General features: G+C 60.6%; 1 protein-coding gene across 1 annotated transcript; it reads left to right on the top strand.

Annotated features, from left to right (window-relative positions):
• The first annotated feature begins 7,147 nt into the window (after window positions 1-7,147).
• Window positions 7,148-23,729, top strand: SNTA1 (syntrophin alpha 1). The gene is made up of 8 exons (XM_062008993.1): window positions 7,148-7,421; window positions 9,614-9,799; window positions 18,859-19,057; window positions 19,147-19,354; window positions 20,786-20,916; window positions 22,180-22,376; window positions 22,446-22,633; window positions 22,904-23,729. Exons 1-8 carry the CDS (start codon window positions 7,148-7,150, stop codon window positions 22,994-22,996), a joined length of 1,476 nt encoding a protein of 491 aa, XP_061864977.1. The 3' UTR covers window positions 22,997-23,729.
• Window positions 23,730-24,127: the final 398 nt, after the last annotated feature.

Raw genomic sequence — 24,127 nt, 5'->3', positions numbered from 1 at the left:
AGCTTTGCACAGGGCAGTGGATGAGGTCTATAGAAATGATGCCCACAAACAAAGGGCAGGGGTGCAGGATGCTTGGGAAGGGGAGGAGAGCCTGGCCCCAGCTGAAGCGGGGTCCTGCCCGGGAATGAGGATGCTGCTGGGTACAGGGAGGGTAGGAGGCTGAGCCAGGGGAATGTGTGCACAACTCAGGGGTAAAAATAGCTCTTGTTGTGGAGCAGGAGTGTCAGGGATGCCTGTCAAGCACGGAGGGAGCGTGAGGTGACTCCCAGGTCCTTATGAAAGGAGTGTGGTGAGGAAGAGCAGGATGGGCCATGGTGCTGAGCAGAAAACTGGGGTATGGAGGGGGGCACTGCTGAACACCATTGCCAAAAATCCAGGCTGGGGCTAGCCCAGAGCCCAGACTAACTGGGCAGTGGGAAGAGGTGAGAATCCCTCTCCAGTGCCTCCTCACGCTGGAGAAGGAGTTTGTTCATGATGAGGGTGGTGAGGCAGCAGACCAGGTTGCCCAGAGAAGCTGTGGCTGCCCTGTTATTGGGACATCAGGGTCAGCTTGGATGGGGCTTTGAGCATCCTGACCTGGTGGAAGGTGCCCCTGCCCAAAGCTGGGAGCTGGGATGGATGGATGGTCTTTGAAGGTCCTTTCCAACCCAAACCCCTCTGTGACTGATGATCAACGGTGGCTGGCCCAGGGAAAGCATCTCCCCTGTCCCCCACAGACAGGGCACAAAGCCGTGCCTGGTGAGATGAGCCAGAGGAAGAAACAGCTCCCATTTGTCTTATCAGTGCCAGCAGTTTGGAGCAGCCGTTGCCCCACTCGCTCCCTTGGGCTGGAAAGGGGGGGTCGGGGTGGATGCTATGATGTGTGAGCTGAGCTGGGGGGTTCTGAGCTCCTCCAGGTCCCGGGACGGGTTTGCTGGCCAGCAGCAGCATCCAGCCGGGCGGGTGGGTTTGGGCAGAAGGTATCCCAGCTCCCGGGAGGTGTTCCCGGGGGTTCGGCCCCGTCTGGCTGCAGAGCGGCTCTTTGCTGGCATCTGCTGACAGCTTGAAATTCTGCAGCCGCCTTTTTCCACGGAGCGGTACGAAAACTGTGCTCAGAGCGTGTCCTCGCCCCACTCGTGGGATGGAGAAAGGGCCCCTGGGAGGATGGGTTGGCACCCAGCCAGGCCAGCGGTGCCCTGCAGGGACGTGGCCCTTGGAGGGAAGGTGAAGCCCCAGCAGAAGGATGCACCGACCCCAAACCCGTGGTGCTGCAGCTGTAAGTGGGAAAACATCCCTCGGGGCTCCCTTTTCCGAGGACAGCTCTTCCCATCCCTCCTGCTTCTCTGCACTTGGGACTGGAAGCTCTTCCTGCAGCATCTCCCCAGCCAGGGCATGACATGACACCCACCAAGGTCTCCTGCTCCGAGACAGCCTCGGTGTGGTCACGTTCAAGGGCCACAGCAGTGGAAAGAAGTGACATTTACCCGACCTGTATTGGTTGAGTTAAAAAAAGCCCCGAGGAGCCGGGAGTGGCGGGACTCTGCCAGGTCCCGGCGCCGGGCAGCCGCGTTTCCCCGCATCCCGCTGCGGTGGGGAGCACGAGGGGCCGGGGCTCTCAGTCCCAGGCGTTCCCGGGGCACAGCCGCCCTTGCGTGGGCATCCCGAGGGGGAAGCGGGGTCCCTGCCGCGGGAACGCTCACGGGGGTGCTCTCTGTGCGGGGCATTGCCTTGGCCGAGGAGGAGGGGTTTGCTTGCAAGAGTGTTTGTCCGTCTGTCTGTCACCTGCCTGAACTTGCAGCCCATCGAAGGGTTTTAGTAACACCACCAGCAAACACATGGGATGCAACTAAAGCCGGGCTGGAGCAGCTGGGAAGTAGGGAAGGGTTTGATATGGCTAAATAAAGTACCTGGAGGTCAAATGCTCCACCAGGCAACATTTAGGAAGAACTTTTTCCCTGAGAGGGGTGTCAGCCCCTGTGCCAGGCTGCCCAGGGAGCTGGGGGAGTGCCCAGCCCTGGAGGGATCCCAAAGCCCTGGAGCTGAGGTGCTGAGAGCAAGTGCAGAGTCCTGCAGCTGGGAAAGAACAACCCCCTGCACCAGCACAGGCTGGGGGCGACCTGCTGGAGAGCAGCTCCAGGAGAGAGACCTGGGAGTGCTGGTTGATAACAAACTAAACATGAGCAGCAACGTGCCCCCGTGGGCAAGAAGCCAATGGCATCCTGGAGGGCACTGAGTGTGGGCAGCAGGTCAAGGGAGGTTCTCCCCCTCTACTCTGCCCTGCTGAGGCCTCATCTGGAGTCCTGTGTCCAGTTCTGGGCTCCTCAGCTCAAGAGAGACAGGGAACTGCTGGAGAGAGGCCAGTGCAGGGCTACCAAGATGCTGAGGGGACTGGAGCATTCATGGGCTTTCATGGTGACAACTTTCTCCTTTCCCAAAGCTATTTCAGCTCCTGAGTGCTGCTTTTTCCCATCCAGTCTCTTGTTCTTTGATAGAAATGATCCTGCCCTGATAACATAAAGTCTGCCAGGCTCCAGCAAAAGTGTTCTCACACCTTGAGAACCCAGGTGACTGTGGCTATCTTACAGAGATCTGGTAAGAGAAGAGCCTGGACTGAGATGGAAGAAACATTGTAGGGACTAATCACATCCCAAAGCAAACAGAAAGTGCTCTCAAGTGAAAGGACTTGAAGATTCTGGTGATTTTAAGCTCAGAGAATGCCATTTTGCTGCATGCTCTGCCTAACAAAGGATGAATCCTTCTGATTTACATATTGCATATCTAAATCTATAGGAAAATATATATTATAAAAATAGATATACTGTATATATTTTACATCTATATGATAACCTATCTGAATATCAATCTAATAAAAGCTCTTCCATCTCTTTCAGGGTTTTCCTGGGGCTCAGTCCTGCAGAGCAGGGTCAGTGCCAGGCCCCTCATGAATCCCCAGGAGACCCTGAGCAGAGCAGCGCTTCCCTTGGTGCTGAGGGCTGTTGGGATATCACCTGCTACCTGGACCCCTGCACTTTGGGAGTGTTGTTCCAGGGACTGAAAGGGAGCTCCTGAGGTCTTCGATTGTGCTTCAGAAGGGATTAATTTAATTAACACTGAGTAACAAAACATCTCAGGACACTCTATAAATAGAGCAGTGGGCTCTGACACAGCTCCTGCCTGCTCCAAGGAGTAAGTCTAATAATAGCTGCTTGACGATGAAGTTTAGGGGGCTGGAGAGATTATGAAGAGAAAATGCCAGGAAAGCCTCAGCCCCTTGGTGGCCATCAGCTGGGGAAGCACCATCTGCAGGGGAGGGAAGGGCTGGGGGTGGGGGGCACCGGGCCCATCGCTGCTGGCACTGCCAGGTCTCCCCCCAGGGACCCTTTGGAGGAGGGCTGGAGGACAAGCCATGCTCCTTCCAGCTAAAACACGGCTGGCAGCACCCCAGCCCTGCACTGCAGCCCCCCACGCTCCCCAGCCTCTTCCCCTCCCACTGCTCCTGCTGCCAGGGAGAAATTCCCAGCTGGGCTTTTGTCACCACACACGAGTGTTTCTGCGGGAAGTCGCTATTTCTGAGTAGCAATTGCCTTCCAAGCGACTCCCCCACCGCCTGCTTCAGCCGCTGGCACCTGAACCTACGCCCCTCTCCCACCTTCTTGTCTCCCTCCCTCCCTCCTATCCCACCATCCTCCTCCCTCCCACTCCTCCATCCTCCTGCAGCACCCCAGTGTGGGAGTCACACTCAGAGCATCTGGCAGAGGGGTGAATCCAGACCATTGGCAGCAGCCCCTGTGCTGGGCGCTCAGTGCTCACCCTGTGCCCTGGGACACCAACGGGCTGCAGAGCAAAATCAGGCTGGAGAGACAAGCTGTCAAAGTCAGTCCCCAAAGCAGCAGCAGTGCTGCTTGGGGGGGACCAGGACCCCCAAGAAGCATAGAATCACAGAATCATTTGGGTTGGAAAAGCCCTTGAAGCTGCTGCAGTCCCAGCCCTTCCCTCACCCTGCCCAGCCCACCACTAACCCCTGGCCCTCAGCACCTCAGCTCCATGGCTTTGGGATCCCTCCAGGGCTGGGCACTCCCCCAGCTCCCTGGGCAGCCTGGCACAGGGGCTGACACCCCTCTCAGGGAAACAGTTCTGCCTCAGCTCCACTCTCAACCTCCCCTGGGGCAACTTGAGGCCATTTCCTCTTGTCCTATCATTCATTACTGGGGAGCAGAGACCAAGCCCCACCTCACTACAAACCCCTTTCTGGTAGTTGTAGAATGACCATGTCTCCTCTCAACCTCCTCTAATCCAGACTAAAGAACATCCTAAGATGTTCTCCAGACTAAGAATGTCCTGGAGTGCCCAGTCTCCCTGGGCCACAGCTCTTACTTGACCCAGCTGGCCAGAGGAGCCAGCAAATGACTTGTCTTTGATTAAAGACTGAGGCCAAGCCCCACAGTGCTGCATCAGTCTGCTGAGCCCCAGTGCTCCCCTCCTGATGTACCCCCCAACGTGGGACCAGGCTTTTAAGGGCCCTTTTTACTCCTGATCTGCATTAGAAGATACCAGCCCCTGCAACACTTCCCTTGGGTCCCCATCCCACACACATAATGGATGCAATTACCAAAGGAATACTAATTGCTGAAGAAGGAGGAGCAGGCTGTCCTGCAGCAGTGACTGTGGGATGAGCTTCCCCCCGTGCTGTGCCCGTGGGGTGAGGCTGTTCCTCTGGGGGAGGTGAAGTCCCTGTGCCATGCTATGTCTCCAGGGTCTGTGGTGTTTCCTCCATCCCAGCAGCACGTTGGGGAAGGGCAGGGCTTCTTTCTCTCTCTACCTGGCATTGACACTGCTGTCAATTGACATTGCTGTCAGGCATAGGGCTGAGGAAGGAAAGGAAATAACCCAAACCATGCCCTTCTGCTGCACCAAAAGCAGTAGCTAGAGTTCCCACTGCCTTTCAGATGGGAACGTGGCCTTAAAGGCTGGAAAGCAGCACTGGGAAGGTAAAAACACCCAAACTGGTGACTGCAGCTGCCTGGCTGGCAAATAGTGAGTGCTCCCAGAGCAGCTGGCACAGGGAGAAGGAGCCCTGTCTCCAGCTGAAGGCTGAAGGACAAAATTCCCCTCTGCTGTCCTCAAATGGTGTGTCACAGCAGCTGCAGCAGGCCTGGGCAGCCCTGTGGGGCATGCAGGGATGGGATGGGATGGGATGGGATGGGATGGGATGGGGGATCCCCTCAGCTTTGCTGTCTGACAGGTGGTGTGGAAGTGCTGGCTACAGTGAGCAGCACCGTGCTACAAAGGCGAGGAGCCACCCCAGCCAGAACCTGGGCTTTCTTAGCAAGAGAGAAAATCAAGGCTCTGTGAACCGTCTGTTTTGTAAAGAAATAACCTTCAGGGTTTCCTCTGCTGCAACCTCAAGAAATTCCACAGCTGCTGCTGCGTGGGAGGGAGCCTGGGGAGCATTTTTCCCCCTGTGCATGTCTGATGGTCATGTTGGGGCTGTCTGTGGCCCTGGCTGGGAAGGGCTGTGCTGAGCAGGGCAGGCTGCAGCCTTCAGCCCCCATGGCACAGCCCCTGGGGCACAGCCCCTCGCTCCGACCCCTCTCCAGCCTGTGGGAAATGTTTTGCAGAGGGTCTAGGACCTCAGTAGACCCATCCCACGGGCCTCTGGAGCTGCCTGAAGCTGGGGAGTGTGAGAGGCACAGGGGATGTGCCAAAGGGTAGCTGCTGCTCCTAATTACCACCCCGTGGCTGCAGGAAATAATATGGGTGTGCCAAAGGGAACAAAATATTGTTCCTGTTCTTAAGATCCAGGACAAGCAGGGGAAAAGTAACACAGGCTCTTCTGAGAGTCTCCAACACCATCTGCCCCTGCCCCGCTGAGGAGGTGCCTGTCCCCGGGGCCACTGTAAAGAAATGGGCTGCTGGGAAAGTCCTGGGCCCAGGGCTGGATGTGGGCAGCCCTTGCCCTTCCCTGCCCTGGGAGCCTGCTCAGCCACCACCTGCCCTGGGGCTGCTGCCGCCCCTGTGAAGGAGCTGAAAGTGTTCTGGGAAGCTGGTGCATTGCAGAGGAACCCCTGTAACACAGCAGCCAGCCCGAGGTGCCTGCAGAGCCTGGCTGGGCAGGGGTGCAGGAGCGGGGTGCTCCCTGGGCTCCCCCAGCTTCCTGCCCAGCCCTGCAGACCCGTGCCCCAGGCTGTCAGCCCCGTGCTCTCGCTGCTGGGCCCCCTGCCCCATGGCCAAGGGGGCTGAGGCTGCCAGGGAGCTGGGGCTCTTGGGCTGATCACACTGCTCCTCCGGAGACACAGCCTGGCATGGGGACCCTGAGCAAGCCACGGAGCACCGGGGACCTAAGTCATCCCCATGCCCCATCCCAGGCTGGAGTGGGGAGTGCTGGGGACCACCAGGGACCTGGATTCCTCCTGATGCCCCGTCTCAGGCTGGAGCAGAGTGAGGAGCATTGGGGGGCACCTGAGAGCAGTGGGGTCCCAGGTTCCCCCCCATTCTGCCTTGTCCCAGGATGAAGTGGGGAGGGCTGGGGAGCACTGGGGAAATGGGTCCTGGCCCCCTGCCCTGCCCTGAGATGGAGTGAGGAGCACTGGGGAGCACCGAGGGCCCGTGTTCCCCCCTGCCGTGCCTTGTCCTAGGACAAAGTGGGGAGCACAGGGGAGCACCAGAGGCACCGGGGAGTGCTGGGGAGGCAAGTCCGGGCCCCGTGCCCCATCCCGGGCTGGAAGAAGTGGGGAGCATCAGAGAGCACCGAGGGCCCGGGTTCCCCTCCCGGTGTCTTGTCCCAGGACGAAGTGGGGAGCAACGGGTGGCACCGGGGAGCGGCAGGGAGGCGCGTCCCGGGCCGGAGCGGAGCGGGTCGGGCCGCGTTGTCCCGGCGGGGCGGTGCGGAGCGGGGCGGTGCGGGACAGGCCGCGTTGTCCCGGCGGGGCGGTGCGGAGCGGGGCGGTGCGCGGGGCGGTGCGGAGCGGGGCGGTGCGGAGCGGGGCGGTGCGGGACAGGCCGCGTTGTCCCGGCGGGGCGGTGCGGAGCGGGGCGGTGCGGAGCGGGGCGGTGCGGGACAGGCCGCGTTGTCCCGGCGGGGCGGTGCGGAGCGGGGCGGTGCGGAGCGGGGCGGTGCGGAGCGGAGCGGGCGGCGGGAGCGGCGGGGGCGGCGCGGCAGGCGCGGAAGATGGCGGCGGGCAGGCGCGCCCCGCGCACCGGGCTGCTGGAGCTGCGCGGCCCCGGCGGGCAGTGGCTCCGCGTCCTCCTCACCCTGGCCGAGGACGTGCTGGGGGTGAGCCCGACCGACGGCCCCGGCCCCGCCGCCGGCCCCGGCGAGGCCCCGGCGGCGCAGCTGAACGGCGGCGATCCGAGCTCCGCCGTGCCCGAGGCACTCGCCAACATCAGGCGCACGGTGCGCGTCGTCAAGCAGGACGTGGGGGGGCTCGGCATCAGCATCAAAGGTGAGGGCCGGCGCGGGGAGCGGGTTCCCGGGGCGGCGGGGGGAGGCAGCGGGCGCCGGGACCTGTTGCTGCCGCCCTGGCAGCGGCTCGCTGCCGCGCCGGGGAGGGAGCGGCGCGGGGGGAGCGGAGCCGGGCTCGGGGTCTTCTCCCGCCGCGGCACTGCCCTCACCCAGCCCTCGTGCGGGACGACGAAGGGGATGCGTGGCAGTGTCGGGACCCGCCCCAGCCCCAGCCCAGCGCTCTGGGGAGCTGCGATGAGCGGCCGGCCCCCTGCCCGCCATGCCCCGGCCGGCGCGGGGGTCCCCGGGCTCGGGGAGCTGGACGGGGCACGCAGAGTAGGCTGCTGGCCATTGGGTGTGGTGGGACACGCAGGGAAGCCGGTTACACGAAAGCTGTCCTTTTGCAGCCCAGGGAAGGCTCTGCGGCGTGCCCTTGTCCCCTCCATTCTGAGAAATGTCACCTTTAGACTGTCAGAAAAGCCAGGGAAGCGACTGTAAGGCCCTTGGAGGTCTCCAAGCGCAGAGAGCTGGGGTGTTAAACCAGCGGCTCAGGCTTGGGGATGCCTTCCCCGGAGAGCCGGGCAGCGGGAAGCTGCTAAGATCCCCGCTCTCCCTCTCGAGCCGCCCCTCTCCTCCGTGACTCGCCTTAACTTCAGGCAGGAAACTTCTTAGGGCAAGGGAGACGTTTGTGCCTGCTTTGGCTCTTCACGTGGCTCCGAGCGTGTTGGAAAGTCCATGAAAGGAGGATGAAACAGGCGGGGCCGGGCCGTGGGGTGCGCGGGGCCGGTGGCCCGTGTGCGGGGCAGGCAGCGGCGCGGCTCTCGCCTCCTGACGTGGCTTCTCCCGGCTCGGACGGGACGCGCCCACAGGCTCCGTTTCTCTCTGGAAACTGCGAGGTTTTGCCGTGAGGATGTCCGAGGGCTGGGGCTGGATCGAAACGGTGCCACCGGCTGTGTTTGCGGGGTGCCGGAGCTTGCCGGCTTTTCCTTTTAGGAACCGTAACAACCCTTTGGCTGCCACGTTACCGTCAGCTCTGTGGCTCTCCCGGGAAAGAAACGTCCCTCGCTTCAGCTAAAACTGCACTTGTGCAGTGACGTCTGTGGAACCCGAGCAGTCGCCATCCGAGCGGCGGCTCGAGGCTGCTGCGTGCGGGGGGCAGCGACGCTGTCCTGCCCGGGACCCCGGCTGCTCCTGCCCGGGACCCCGGCTGCTCCTGCCCGGGATCCCGGCTGCTCGGCTGGCCCGTGCCCGGCCGTGCGACGGCTGAGCTGGCCGCGGCTGCCGGCCCTGGCCCTGGCAGGGGCTCTCGGAGCGGGCAGCCGGGGCCAGGAGCCGCTGCCGTGAGGACGGGCTCGGAGCAGCCCCTGCGGGGGCCTCTGACAGCTGATAACCGGGAGCCCTCTTGGCTTGGCAGGCGGCTAGAGCGAGGAAATGCCTGTGGCACTGCGAGCAGCCCCGGACAACAGCCTGGGCTCGACATCTCCCTCCAGGATGAGGGATCATCTCGCGGAGGCTCCTCGGGACAGGCTGTCCTGGGGCTGCTCCTGCCCGGGCTGGGGCTTGGCAGTGGCTGTTGCAGCCCAGCTCCCTGGCACGCAGTGCACGGATCTCCCTGTGGGTTCAAAAGTTAACGTGCAAATTGATCTCCTGGAGCCACAGAGAGGTTTCAATAGCATCCTTTTAAAGTGGAGAACGGGGAGCAGCAGGTAAATAGGGCCACTGTGCAGAGAGGAGCAAACAGCCAGCTTGGTTCACTTGTCCCTGTCTCTTTTGCCTCTCCAAAAACGTTCAGCTGTCTTATCTGTTTAGATCGTGAAGTCCTTGGAGCAGTCACTCAGCACACACGAATAATAATGCAAAATAAAGACATGCTCTCCTGCCAAAGCTGCTGGGGAGATGGCCAGGTTACGTGTTCACTCAGCGAGGAAATGCGCGCCCATTCAAAGCGGTTTTGGAACAATCATCTTCATCTGCTGTAGAGCCTTGTGGCATATTGGCCACTGTGGTTGTTACAGGCATGTGGTGGGCATCCAAGGAAATGGGGCAGCAATCTGTCCCAGCACAGCGTGGTTGGATGCTGGGAGAAGGGCTCAGCCTCGCCGGGGCTGCCAGGTACCTGGGCATCCCTTTCCCTTCCCACTCCACCTTGTGCTCCAACAGCCACAACCACTTTCATTTCTCTTCTGTTTCAAGGTGGCCGAGAGAATAAAATGCCCATCTTGATCTCCAAGATCTTCAAGGGGCTGGCAGCGGATCAGACCGAGGCGCTGTACGTGGGGGATGCCATCCTGGCCGTCAACGGCACCGACCTCTCCGAGGCAACGCACGACGAGGCCGTGCAAGCCCTGAAGAAGACGGGCAAGGAGGTGGTCTTGGAAGGTAGGAGATGGAGGTGTGAGGCTGAACGAGACTCCTCCTGCTTCTAGGGGGCCGATCCCAGTTTTTCCTGGTGATGTACTGGGAGTGTGGGGGCGGCACATCATCCTCCTAGGCGTTTGCATACTCTTTGGAATGGAAAACGGCTTGTGCAGGCTGGTTTCTCTGCTCCTCAGATAACTGCTGGGATCTCCCTGTCTGCTCCCAGAGAAGGGTCATGCTGTGTGTGCCACTGCTGATGCCCAGCACCTTGCTGGTTTCGTGGGCAGGCGGTGAAGGGAGGTGTGGGACAGGTTCATGGGGTTTTGGAGCAGGTTAGTGGGGTTGGTGTCTCTTCTGTTGTACAGCATCACCTCCAGCTCTGCAGTTCGTGGGGCAATAGAAAACTGCTTGTCCCATGATTTTCATTTAAACCCACATCCTTGGCTGGTGAGGCTCTGCAGGCTTATGCCAGTGGGGAGGGGGTATGCTGGCAGCACCCCCCCTTGCTGAGCATCTTTTGGCTTGCTGGGGTGGGTTTTGGGCAGGCAGGAGGAACAGGCTGCTGGGTGCAGGGGGTGCAGCTGCAGGAGGGATCCCTGACAACTGAACTTCAGCCTCTCCCAGGTCTGCAAACAGCTCCGGGATGTGGCCTTCACCCCAGGGGACACTGGGGCTGGGCCCCTGGGAACAGGCTCCCTTTTGGTACGAGGTGGTTGGTTCCTGGGGTATCCCAGCCCTGCAGGGCCTCACAGGAGCCCCTTGAACCCTACTTGGGCAGGGGATGAGGGGTGGTGGGTTGGCACTGTGGGAGCCCTGAGGAACAGACCCCATTCTTCCCCTGGTACTCTTCACATCTGTCTGTGCTTGCCTGCTCTGCCAGCTCAGCCAGGCAGGAGTGAGCACTCAGACTGTTCCTCAGGACAGGACCCTTCCTCTCTCCTCACTGCCAGCAGCCCCTTGTGTAGCCCTGGCTCTGAGAGGGCCTTGGCACCAAAGCCCCTTCCTGGTGCAGATCCCTAAGAGAGGTTTGGTTTGGGAGTAGTTCTCTGGGCTGTGCCTGGACAAAGAAGAGTTCTGTGTGCTCTCCTGCCAGCAGCCGCTGTGGCTCTCGCTTTCCTGCTCCTTCCCCTGATTGTCTCAGCTCCAGATTTTCATTTTTAGCTTTGCTCAGCCCTTTTTGCTGTGGGTTCCTCCTCTCCTGGGAGCCGCAGGACCACAGTTCAGCCGGAGGAATGTGCTGCTCTGCACAGCTGCTGGGAGCAGATAGGCTTGGTGGTGGGGTGGGTTTTTCTTTTCTGGTTCTTTTTTTTTTTGACCAAATAGAAATACAAGAGCCTCTTTATCTGTGAGTCTGCAAAATTCCTCCCCGTGGCTGCTGCTCTCAGACCACCCTCTCTCTGTTATTTTCTTTTCATCCTTTACTTTGGCGTGGGTTTCCTTTCTGCCAGAGGTCCTTATGGGAGGAGATGAGCTGCCCTTTCTGCAGAGAACAACGTCTCTCCCCGGACCACCTCCTGCTCCTGCTTCAGCCCTTTGGGCAGCCACACTGATGGCTCTGCAGGAGCCAGCCAAGCACACTGCCTGGGAGGGTGGCAGTGCTGGGGGCAGGGGGTGGCCTTACAGTGCCTGAAGGATGTTAAAGAGGGAGGCTGCCCTGCACCTTTCTGCTTGAGATCACTTCACATACCAAGAATCACAGAATCCCAGCATGGTGGGGGTTGGAAGGGCTCTGCAGAGCTCATCCAGCCCAGTCTGCTGCTAAAGCAGGTTCCCCTCAATCAGGGGCACAGGTTCCAGGTGGTGTTGGAAACCTCTGGAGAAGGAGCCTCCACACCCTCCCTGGGCAGCCTGGGCCAGGGCTCCCTCACCTCAGCACCAAAGGACTTTCTCCTTGTGTTTAAGTGGAACTTTTTATGTTCCAGCTTGTGCTTGTTACCCCTTGTCCTGTCACTGGGCACCACAGAAAAAAAATGCTGCCCCATCCTCTTGACAAAGACCTTTTAAATACTTGTGTTAATGAGATCCCCCCTCAGCCTTCTCTTCCCCAGGCTGAACAGCCCCAGGTCCTACAGCCTTTCCTCCTCACACACATGTTCCATCCCCTCAGCATCTTGGTGGCCCTGCACTGGATTCTCTCCAGCAGTTCCCTGCCCCTCTTGAGCTGGGGACCCCAGAACTGGACACAGGGCTCCAGATGAGGCCTCCCCAGGGCAGAGTAGAAGGGGAGGAGAAACCTCCCTTGACCTACTGCTCACTCTTCTTGATGCCCCCAGGATGCCATTGGCTTCTTGCCCACAAGGGCATGTTGCTGGCTCATGGTTAGTGTGTTATCAACCAGCACTCCCAGGTCTCTCTCCTGGAGCTGCTCTCCAGCAGGTCACCCCCAGCCTGCTCAACTCTCAGCCTATCCCACTGACTGGCAGCTCAGCCTGTGGGGAATCAGCCAGTCCTCCCAGTTTGGTGCCATCAGGGAACTTGCTGAAGGTCACTCTGTCCCCTCATCCAGGTCATTGATGAAGGTGTTGAATCAGACTGGCCCCAGAGCTGACCTCTGTGGAACCCCACTAATGCCTTGACATCACTTAGGTGCCTTCTGCTCCCTGAGTGCTGCCAGCTGTGACTCTGACTCCCTGACAGTTGCTTCAGGTACCAGAACTGAGGGGTTTGTCACAGCTGGTGTCTGTGCTGCTCCTCCTGCCTGCGTTCAGTCCTGACAGTAAGAGTTTTTAGGGTAGTTTGCAAGTGGCATTGCAGCAGGTAATAAAGCTGGGAGAGCTTGCACCTCCTCATGGGGCAGTGAGCTGGGCTGAGACTCTCCAGAGCCGAGCTGGGAGGTGATGTGTTTAGATTTGGATGCCAGCAGTGGGTGCCTGTGCCAGGGCTCACTCTGACAGCTTGGCTCTGGCTCCTGGGTGTCAGTGCTGGCCGGGCGTGAGGACACGCAGATACCTCCTGGCATGTCCTGCCAAGATGTTTTATTGGATGAGCCAAACTGCTCTCTTGGTATTTGCAGGAGGAGTTGGGCTGTATTTAGATTACATTGTTATTTTGGGGACAGTTGCTCTCCCTTCCCTTATTTTTCCGTTAGGCTCTGGTTTGGTATTTTTTTTTCATTGCTTGGTGTCCAGAGACCCTCTGTGGTGGGGGAAAGGTTGATAAATATCCTTCCAGCTGCTCTGGGAAGGACTTTGGTGTCAGGAGTGGTTTTCCCTGTGGTCTGTTGGCATGAGCCAACTGGGAGCAGTGGTGAGGGGGAGCTGGGGCAGCCATGGGCATCTTGCCTCCATGGCAGCCAGTTGGGCACAGGGAAGCTCCTGGGGCTGTCACAGCTCTCCAGGACTCACTAGAACAAGGAATAGCTTGGAAGCTTGACATTCAGAGAGCTAAGGGAGAGCTGTCTGTGGCACTGGGGATGCCCAGCTCCAGCAGGCTGGTTGCCCTGACCGTGGGAAGCCCCAGGCAGCCTCAGAGGGTTGAGATGTGTGTGTGGTGTGGACTGGGAAATACCCTCAAAATCCAGGTGACCCCGGGGTAAATAACACCCAGTGCAGGGTGGAAGGGGTTTTGAGTGGAGGTGGGAGGGGGCAGTTGGGGTTTGTGTGGGATCCTCCTCACTGCAGCCCTTTGGGACTGACACAAGGCAGTCCTGAGGTGGCCTCCAGCCCTTTGTGGGACACTAAAGTGAACATCCTCTGGCAGATGTGATGGTCCCTGGGGTCTGGGTAGCTGGATTTTGCCCCCAGCAATGCCCTGTGTACTCTTGTGTTCAGATGTGGTAACAACCCTGAGCAGAAACACGAGGCTTTGGACCTGCCCTGGGGATGATGCAGAGAGGTGATGAGGATCTGCCTCCTCCTACTTGCTCCACACCTCTCTGTCCTGAAGTTTTGTTTTCCCTGAGGAGTTTTCTGGGGATGTTTCTTCTCCTGTGGAAACACAGAAAGTCACCCCACAGTCCCCCTGGGATCACTCAGCCCATGGGTCACCACTGGCCACACAGCACAGGGGAATATTCGGGGCATGGCTTGTGGCACTCAGTGCTGGGACAGGGTCCTGGGGCAGGAGGGGTAGCAGTGCTACCTCCAGCCTGCAGCATCCCATGACATCTTCCTCCCTGGGGTAGAAGGGCTTGGTTTTGAGTTGAGGCAGCTGAGATCAGCAGCTGCTGCCTTGTTGGTGCTCAGAGCCAGGGCCAGTGCCTGGGTGGGATGCTGGGCAGGGCAGCTGTGGTGTTGAGGGTTTTAGAAGCACATCACAGCATCAGCTTGAAGTTAGGGGTGATTTCAGGTGTCTCTTTGGGATGTGTGTTTGCTGATCACTCTGGTTTTACATGTAAATTTTGCATCATTAGTCCTGAGGCAGAGAGAGACCAGCTGGAGATGGGCTTAGTGTGTCCTTAGAGCCAGCACTGGATCTTCAGGTCCTCTCTGTAAGCCTCATGCTGTGATGGCCACCAGTACAGTTGGATCTTTTTTGACTTGCCATGCTGTGTAGATGCTGCTGGATAGCTCTTGGTGGGGGAAATGGTGGGACTCATCCTAACCCTGGCAGGCAATGCAGTCTTAAACCTTTTCTGTGTTGAATCCCTGCTGGGACCTCTGGGCTCAAGCAGAGCAGGTCGGCCCCAGGCTGGTGGCCCAAGAGAGTGTGTGCTCTTGAGCCTGCTGCTGGATGCCTGTGGGACTGGGGCTGTTTTCCTGTCTGGAGGAAGGTCTGTGACTCCTCAGCAAAGCTCACCAGGGTCAGGAGTGTGGCTGAGCCATGGCCATGTGTATAGGACAGGTCATGGTGGCTCAGGATGGAGGGTGGAGGGGTGTTTGGTTGGAGCTTGTTCTCCATCCTTAGGGATGGGCTGGTGAAGGGAAGATCTGATACCCAACAAGGAAAAACAGGTTAAACAGGTCCCTGCTGCAGCTGTCTGCGGGGTTTGGGGATCCTTGGGTGATGCTGTGGGTTTGGGAGCCCCTGTGCTGTAACCCCTCTGTGAGGGGACCCCCAGGCACCATCAGCCATAAGCAGCTGCTCACGTGTGGCCTCTCCAGAGACTCCTGTTCCCTCAAAACCCAAGATAAAATGTTACTCAGTGCAAAGCCCTGAGCAGTTAAAGGTGCTGTTTGTCCCCTCCTCTCTGTCCTGGAGAGGATCAGTGGGTCAGTCTGTCTCCCAGGGGAGCAGAGAGTCTGCATGGCTTCAAGGGCCACGTGGATTAGCCCAGCAGCCACTGAGAGGGCTGCCTGCCTGCTGGAGGGGGGCTGTGTCAGCAGCAGGGAAGCTGCCTGCCTGCTCAGGGATTTTTGGAGGGTGCTGGATAAGAAGGAGTGGGCAGCCAGCCTGGGAGCCTGATGGGATTTAACCCCAGCCAGCAGCTCAGCCCCACACAGCCACTCACTCGCTCGTTCCCCTCAGTGGGACGGAGGAGAATTGGAAGGAAAAGGTGACAGCTTGTGGATGGAGATAAGGAGAGTTTAATGGGACAGCACAAGGAGATGAGAAATAATAACAATAATACTAATAAAAGAATATATGAAGTGAGTGGTTCCCAATGTAATTGCTCAGCACCTGAGTCCCAGCCTGATCCCTTCTCCCTCAGCCAGCTCCCCCAGTTATATACTGGGCATGATGTCGTATGGTATGGAACAGCCTCCTGGCTGGTTGGGTCAGCTGTCCTGGCCATGCCTCCTCCTTGTGGAAAGTAACTCTGTTCCTGTGTGACCTGGTCTAAATGGTCCTGCTTTGGCAGGGGGTTGGGCTGGATGAGCTCTAAAGGTCCTTTCCAGCCCCCACCATTCCATGGTTCTATGACTGTGTCCCAGGCAAAGACAGGACAGAGCCCCAGCCAAAGACAGGACAGAGCCCCAGCCAAAGCCAGGACTGAGCCTCAGCCAAAGGCAGGACAGAGCCCCAGCCAATGCCAGGAGAGAGCCCCAGCCAAAGCCAGGACTGAGCCCCAGCCAATGCCAGGATTGAGCCCCAGCCAAAGCCAGGACTGAGCCCCAGCCAAAGCCAGGACTGAGCCCCAGCCAATGCCAGGAGAGAGCCCCAGCCAATGCCAGGACTGAGCCCCAGCCAAAGCCAGGACTGAGCCCCAGCCAAAGGCAGGACAGAGCCCCAGCCAATGCCAGGACTGAGCCCCAGCCAATGCCAGGACTGAGCCCCAGCCAATGCCAGGAGAGAGCCCCAACCATGCAAGATGGCAATTAGAAAAAAACCAAATCATTCCAGCCTCATAGTTAGTGGCAGCAGAGACGATGCAGAACACAGTCTGAGTTGTCTGCTTTAATGAGGTGGAGGTAATTAATGGATCCACTCAACACCAGGCAATTCTGCTGCTGTGAAGGGACTGGCAGAAGTGTAAGTGAGCCCACTATAAAGCCTGTGTGAGGGTCACTGGAGGAGACAGCAGCTCCCACTGCTGTGTGCACTGCCCTGGGGGGCACCGTGGCCTCTGACCCATCCCTGTGCTCCCTCAGGTACTGCAGGAACCCATCTCTGCCCCATGACCAGCCTTAAACCCTCCTGAAAGCCACGTGCCAGAGACACACACTGGCCACTGCCTCACCCCCTGCCCAGTCCTGGCACTGCTCCCCTCCTCCGTGACTCCATCGGGACGTGACCCCTGTGTGGCACAACCGATGCTCGTGACGTACCCCGCGTGCCCCGGGGAGCACAGGGCTGGCACAGGGCTGCTGCTCAGCTTTCAGCAGCTCAGTGAAATCTTTCTGAACTCCAATTAGTTCCCAGGCACCGGGATAATGGCAGGTCCCTGCTGCCAAGACTCATGCTGGGGGTTAGACGCTCCGTGCCTCGGATGCCTGCGGGACCGCGGCGGCTATTTATAACAGGAGGCACAGGGCAGGAGGCTGCTGGCCCCACGCCGCCTCCCTGGCCCCGGGGCCACCCTGGGGGAACCTGCCCCACCGTGCCACAGAGGCACTGAAGCTGTTCATGGCTGTGTCCTGCCAGGGCCGGGCAGAGTGGGGCACCCACGGGGCTCTGCCTCCCCCTGCCTGGCTGCGGGCAGCGGTTAGAGGCTGCTGGGCTGGGGATGAAGGCTGGGTGAGGGGCAGGGGAAGGATGGATGGGGTAGAGGGGCTCTGCATGCAGACTCTCTCCTGCTGGGAAAAGGGCTTATTTTCTGGCACAAGATCAGGGTGATGTGGCTGTGCTGCAGCAATGGAGCTGGTCTGTCAAGCAGCCTCCTACAAGAGCCATCTGCAAAGCCAAGCTCCTGTCCCCTGTCCTGCCACCCAAACCACTCACTTGGACCTGGAGGGAAACCCGTGGTGATGGCTGGGGACATGACAGCAGCCACATCTCTTTGGGCCACCGAAGGGAAGCCCTTCCCTGGAGCCACCACTGCCTCAAGGACAGGATTGGGACTGGCATCCCCCCTGCTCAGCTGAAGCTTTCTGCCTGGTGCTACTGACTTCATTTGCAGGCTGTAGCTACAAGGCCCTGTGGAGTCAGGGTGGTTTCACCTCCCCCTTCCCCTGCTCCTCGGGGGGCTGGCGGCTGTCCCAGCACGGCTCTGAGGGCTCTGGCTCTGGAGGGACTCGCTGGGGACTCCGAGCTGGTTTCTCAGCCCTGGTTCTCAGCCCAGCAGGGCTCTGCGGGCACACGGCTCGAGGCTTCTCCTGGGACCGTGGTGGTTGACAACTGTGGCTCCCAGTTGGCAGCAGGATGGGCTGTACCAGCACACTTTGGACTCTGTAATTTTGGCCTGGGACTTCTGCCCATTCCCCTCCCTCTGCCTCTACATGCCCCTCGAGCAGACTTGGATCTGTGAACTCATCTGGGTTAATAGAAAAGGAAAAAAGGCCGTTTTTAATGCTGGGCTGTGCTGGGGCAGAGGTACTGGGAGGATTTTTGTGTCATGTCACCCTCTGGACAGAAGGCAGAGCTGCTGAGTGCCTCTTGCTTCAATTTTTACTGCTAAGGCCAGCCCTCAGGAATCCCAGTCCCTGGAGAGTAGAGAGCCCAGGGAAAGGACTTCCCTTGGTTGAGGAGGATTGGGTCAGGGATCTGCTAGGCAAGCTGGACACCCACAAATCCATGGGCCCTGATGGGATGCAGCCACGGGTGCTGAGGGAGCTGCTGCTCTTACTGCAAAGCCACTCTCCGTGATTTCTGAGCAGTTGTGGAGTGCAGATGAGGTGCCTGAGGGCTGGAGAAAGGCCAGTGTCACTCCAGGCATCAAGAAGAGCAGACCTGGGAAACTACAGGCCAGTCAGCTCACCTCCATCCATGGAGAGGTGAGGGAACAGCTCATCCTGGATGTCGTCTGTAAACATAAGAAGGAAAAGAAGGTTATCAGGAGTAGTCAGCACAGATTCAGCCTGGGGAAATCCTGCCTGACTGGCCTGATGGCCTTCTACAGCAGCATGACTGGCTGGGTAGATGGAGAGCAGTGGTTGTCACCTCCCTTGACTTCAGCAAGGCCTTTGACATCCTCATAGGAAAGCTCAGGCAGTGTGTCTGGGATGAGTGGACGGTGAGGAAAGGCTGTGAGACCTGGGGCTGTTCAGCCTGGAGAAGAAAAGGCTGAGAGGGGCCCTTACCAATCCTGATAAGTGCCTAAAGGGTGGGTGTTGGGAGGCTGGGGCCAGTCTTTGTTCTGCGGTGGCCAGTGACAGGACAAGGGGTAACGGGCACAGGCTGGAGCACAGACAGTTCCACTGGCACAGGAGGAGAAACCCCTTTGGTGCTGAGGCGAGGGAGCCCTGGCCCAGGCTGCCCAGGGAGGGTGTGGGGGCTCCTCGGGAGGTTTCCAACCCCACCTGGACACGTTCCTGTGCCCCCTGAGCCAGGGGAACCTGCTTTAGCAGGGGTTGGGCTGGGTGAGCTGTGGGGTCCCTTCCAGTCCCCACCATGCTGGGACTGTGACATGAGCTCTCCCAGCAGTGCCATCCCCCCACACTCCCCAGGGGCTCTGGGCAGGGGGCCCGCAGCACACAGTGGCAGCTCTGGGGAGGTGATGGAGGCAGCAGGGGGGTCGCAGCGGGGCGGATGGGTGCTGGCGGGCAGGATGAGGCCGCCCTGGCCTGTGCCATGCCCTCAGCCTCGCCTTGCCTCTCTTTCAGTGAAGTACATGAAGGAGATCTCGCCCTACTTCAAGAACTCCTCAGCGGGAGCCACGGTCAGCTGGGACCCGTCGCCCTCCGCCCCGCAGAAGCGCTCATCCCCCCTGCTCCCGCCTCGGGAGCTCTGGGAGGGCCGCTCCGTGCCTCTGAAGATGTGCTACGTGTCCCGCAAGTGCCTCCCCACCGACCCAGAGCACAGGTCAGGACTTGGGGCCGGGGCTGGCCGTGCCAGCGCTGCCCGGGGCTGCGGGGGGCCGACGGGGACCCAGCGGGGCCGTGTCCCGGCAGGTACCTGGAGGTGTGCTCGGCGGACGGGCGCGTCGCTCTCTTCCTGCGGGCCAAGGACGAGGCCACGGCGCAGTCGTGGCTCAACGCCATCCAGGCCACGGCGGGCACGCTGCTGCCGCGGGTGAAGGAGGAGCTGCGGGCACAGCTTGTGGGGGCTGGCGCGGCGGCTGGGCGCGATGTCAAGCACGTGGGCTGGCTGACCGAGCAGGTACCCCCTGTACCCACCCCCTACCCACTGACTGAGCAGGTACCCCCTGTACCGATCCCCTACCCACTGACTGAGCAGGTACCCCCTGTACCGATCCCCTACCCACTGACCGAGCAGGTACCCCCTGTACCCATCCCCTTCCCACTGACTGAGCAGGTACCCCCTGTACCCACCCCCTACCCACTGACCGAGCAGGTACCCCCTGTACCCATCCCCTTCCCACTGACTGAGCAGGTACCCTCTGTACCCATCCCCTACCGACTGACTGAGCAGGTACCCCCTGTACCCACCCCCTACCCACTGACCGAGCAGGTACCCCCTGTACCCATCCCCTTCCCACTGACCGAGCAGGTACCCTCTGTACCCATCCCCTACCGACTGACTGAGCAGGTACCCTCTGTACCCATCCCCTTCCCACTGACTGAGCAGGTACCCCCTGTACCCATCCCCTACCCACTGACCGAGCAGGTACCCCCTGTACCCATCCCCTACCCACTGACCGAGCAGGTACCCCCTGTACCCATCCCCTACCCACTGACCTAGCAGGTATCCACTGCCCACCTCTTACCCACTCCCTACCCACTGACCGAGCAGGTACCCCCTGTACCCACCCCCTACCCACTGACCGAGCAGATACCCCCTGTACCCATCCCCTTCCCACTGACCGAGCAGGTACCCCCTGTACCCATCCCCTACCCACTGACCGAGCAGGTACCCCCTGTACCCATCCCCTACCCACTGACCGAGCAGGTACCCCCTGTACCCACCCTCTACCCACTGACCGAGCAGGTACCCCCTGTACCCACCCTCTACCCACTGACTGAGCAGGTACCCCCTGTACCCATCCCCTACCCACTGACTGACCCCCTGTACCCATCCCCTACCGACTGACTGAGCAGGTACCCCCTGTACCCACCCCCTACCCACTGACCGAGCAGGTACCCCCTGTACCCACCCCCTACCCACTGACTGAGCAGGTACCCTCTGTACCCATCCCCTACCCACTGACTGAGCAGGTACCCCCTGTACCCACCCCCTACCCACTGACCGAGCAGGTACCCCCTGTACCCATCCCCTACCCACTGACCGAGCAGGTACCCCCTGTACCCATCCCCTACCCACTGACTGAGCAGGTACCCCCTGTACCCATCCCCTACCCACTGACCGAGCAGGTACCCCCTGTACCCATCCCCTACCCACTGACTGAGCAGGTACCCTCTGTACCCATCCCCTACCCACTGACCTAGCAGGTACCCCCTGTACTCATCCCCTACCCACTGACCTAGCAGGTATCCACTGCCCACCTCTTACCCACTCCCTACCCACTGACCGAGCAGGTAAACCCTACCCACTCCCTGCCCGTTGCCACCACGCTGCCGGTGGCACTGACCCCATCCCTTGCAGCTGTGGCACTGATCCCATCCCTTGCAGCTCCCCAGCGCTGGCACCAGGAACCTCTTGGCCATCCTCACTGAGAAGGAGCTGCTGCTGTATGGCAGCCTGCCGCAGAGCCGGGATGCCATGGGCAAGCCCACCCACAGCTACCCCCTCATTGCTACCAGGTACGGGCCACTCAGCACCATCCTGCCCTGTGTGAGGGATGGGGTGCTGTCAGTGTCTGGGGACAATGGCAGGGGCTGGGGGTCAGGGCAGAGGTGCTGGCTGAGGCTTTTGGGGTGAAGGTAGAGGCAAGGGCATGGTGACAGTGACTGGGGATGGTGGCAGAGATCCAGGTATCCACAGTGTCCAGGGGTGGTGACAGTGTCCGGGATGGTGCAGTGACTGACGGGATGGTGCAGTGACTGGGGTTGCTGACAGTGACTGACGGGATGGTGCAGTGACTGGGGATGGTGCAGTGACTGGGGATGGTGACAGTGACTGACGGGATGGTGCAGTGACTGGGGATGGTGCAGTGACTGGGGATGGTGACAGTGACTGGGGATGGTGACAGTGACTGACGGGATGGTGCAGTGACTGGGGATGGTGCAGTGACTGGGGTTGCTGACAGTGACTGACGGGATGGTGCAGTGTCCGGGGATGGTGACAGTGACTGGGGATGGTGCAGTGACTGGGGATGGTGACAGTGACTGACGGGATGGTGCAGTGACTGGGGATGGTGACAGTGTCCGGGGATGGTGACAGTGACTGACGGGATGGTGCAGTGTCCGGGATGGTGACAGCATCCCGCCACGGGAGGCGCTGTGCGGGAGGCGCGCATCCGCGGGGCTGCAGCGCCCCCTGCCGGCCACACCGCGCACCCACCACCGCGGAGCGAGACCCGGGGCCGCTGCGGTGCCGGTGCGGTGCCGGTGCTGAGGCTGGTGCGGTGCCGGTGCGGTGCCGGTGCTGAGGCTGGTGCGGTGCCGGTGCGGTGCTGGTGCGGTGCCGGTGCGGTGCCGGTGCTGAGGCCGGTGCGGTGTCGGTGCGGTGCCGGTGCTGAGGCTGGTGCGGTGCCGGTGCGGTGCTGGTGCTGAGGCCGGTGCGGTGCCGGTGCGGTGCCGGTGCTGAGGCCAGTGCGGTGCCGGTGCGGTGCCGGTGCGGTGCCGGTGCCGGTGCTGAGGCTGGTGCGGTGCCGGTGCGGTGCTGGTGCGGTGCTGGTGCTGAGGCCGGTGCGGTGCCGGTGCGGTGCCGGTGCGATGTCGGTGCGGTGCCGGTGCTGAGGCCGGTGCGGTGCCGGTGCGGTGCCGGTGCGATGTCGGTGCGGTGCCGGTGCTGAGGCCGGTGCGGTGCCGGTGCGGTGCCGGTGCTGAGGCCGGTGCGGTGCCGGTGCGGTGCCGGTGCGGTGCCGGTGCGGTGCCGGTGCTGAGGCCGGTGCGGTGCCGCAGGCTGGTGCACTCGGGGCCGGGCAAGGGCTCGGCGCTGTACGAGGCGGAGCTGTCGTTCGCGCTGCGCAGCGGGACGCGGCTGGGCGTGCAGACGCATCTCTTCAGCCTGGAGAGCCCCCGCGACCTGGCGCTGTGGACGCGGCTGCTGGTGGACGGCACGCACGGCGCGGCGGAGCTGGCGCAGGAGGCCTCGGCAGGTCAGCGCGGGCCCGGGTTGGGCAGGGCGGTGCGGCCGGCGGCGGTCTCACCCCTGTCGCTGTCCCCAGCCTGCACGTGGAAGGGGCGGGAGTGCACCCTCTCCATCCACATCGACAAGGGCTTCACCATCTCCACCACCGAGCCTGGGCTCAGCAAGACCGTCCTGCTCCAGCAGCCCTTCGAGAAGCTGCAGATGTCCTCTGATGATGGCACCAAGATGCTCTACCTGGACTTTGGTGGCCCGGAGGGAGAGATTGTGAGTTGGCTTTACCTCTACCCACCACACTCCCACCGGCCCTGGGGGAGAGGGGGGAGCAGAGCACCCACCCTGCACCCAGCACCCATCGTGCCTGGCGTGTCGGGGTGAGGCACGGCCCATCCACCCACATACAGCGGTGCACAGCCCTTCCCAGGGCCCCAGTAACGCTGTGGTGGGGTTTTGGGGGTGGTTCTGGGTGGTTCGTGCCCTCCCTGCTTCAGCAACAGCCCACCCCATTGCAAACATCCCTCCGTTCCTTTCTTGCAGCAATTGGACCTTCACTCCTGCCCTAAAACCATCGTCTTCATCATCCACTCCTTCCTCTCGGCCAAGGTGACCCGGCTGGGGCTGCTGGCATGAAGAGGGAGCCGAGCATGGGGCAGAGCGGCCCCAGCCCCGGCCAATCTATGCACCTCCCTCCCTCCAGGCCAACCCCAGCCCCGAGCCATCCCACCTAGCCTGCAGGGCCACACCGCTGTCCTGCTGGGAAGAGCCACCCCGGGGCTTTGTGGGCAGCGGTGGGCTGAAGCCCCCTTGGCTGGCAGCACTGGCACTTCTCCGCTCCCTTCTCGCCCTCCTCTCCCCCTGCGGTGCCTGGCGGCGGCTGGAGGAGGCCGGTGGCAGCCCATGTGAGCAGCCCTGCTCTGCTCCTCACCCCAGTGCCTTCAGAGATGATATTTTCTGGACAAAGAACCCGTTTCTAGCGATGTTTTGTATTTATATGGCCCAGTTACAAACGCTGACGCAGCAGCTTTCACCTGCCTGCCTCGGACCCCCCTGGAGCCCAGGTCCTGCAGCCCCAGGGTGTGTGTGTGTCCCTTGGAGGCTGCAGCCAGCTCCTGAGCGCCTGAGAGATGGGAACTGCACATCAGCTCTAGCTGCTATTTCTGTGTCCATGTTGCACCCAATGACAGGAACCACTTTGCTGGAGTTGGATCGTTTTACTTTGCTAACTCCTGGGTCACTTTATTTCTTGGTTTTGAGGGGGGAGAGTTGGCAGGTGGCTGCTGGGAAATAACTTCTTTTATGAACCAAGATTCTACATGAAAACACTTTTTTTTGAGGGGGGTCAAATAAACGTTGCAGATCACAACCAGCAGAGGCCAAGGTCTGTCACCTGGTTTTGCTTGGAGAAGTGGAAAGATCTGTTTGTGGGTGATACCTGGGCTGTGCTCAGGGTGTTTGCTACCAGGGGAAGGGGGGGTGTTTTTGCTTGGAGGCTGTAGGATGATGCTGTGAGGTGGTGGCATTGGTCTGGGGGTGCTGCAGACCGTTGGGTAGTTTCAAGTGGGGACATATCAAGGCCCCCAGTGCTGCACTGGGCACAGCAGAGGCACCAGCTTTGGTGATACCCAGTGGGTTTGAAACATAGAATAGAATCATTGAATTGTTTTGGTTGGAAAAGCCCTTGAAGCTGCTGCAGTCCCAGCCCTCCCCTCACCCTGCCAAGCCCACCACTAACTCCTGGCCCTCAGCACCTCAGCTCCATGG

The sequence above is a fragment of the Colius striatus genome, chromosome 16, assembly GCF_028858725.1.
Source record: "Colius striatus isolate bColStr4 chromosome 16, bColStr4.1.hap1, whole genome shotgun sequence".
Lineage (NCBI taxonomy): Eukaryota > Metazoa > Chordata > Aves > Coliiformes > Coliidae > Colius > Colius striatus.
The sequence above is the reverse complement of the archived record's forward strand: the minus strand, read 5'-3'. Positions and strand labels throughout refer to the sequence as shown.

Bases quoted from the DNA above. Each gene is read 5' to 3' on its own strand.
- SNTA1 (XM_062008993.1), top strand. From the start codon at position 7,148: ATGGCGGCGGGCAGGCGCGCCCCGCGCACCGGGCTGCTGGAGCTGCGC. The intron at 19,355-20,785 runs GTACCCCCTGTA...CATCCCTTGCAG, and splicing joins TGGGCTGGCTGACCGAGCAG to CTCCCCAGCGCTGGCACCAG. The intron at 22,377-22,445 runs GTCAGCGCGGGC...CGCTGTCCCCAG, and splicing joins GGCGCAGGAGGCCTCGGCAG to CCTGCACGTGGAAGGGGCGG.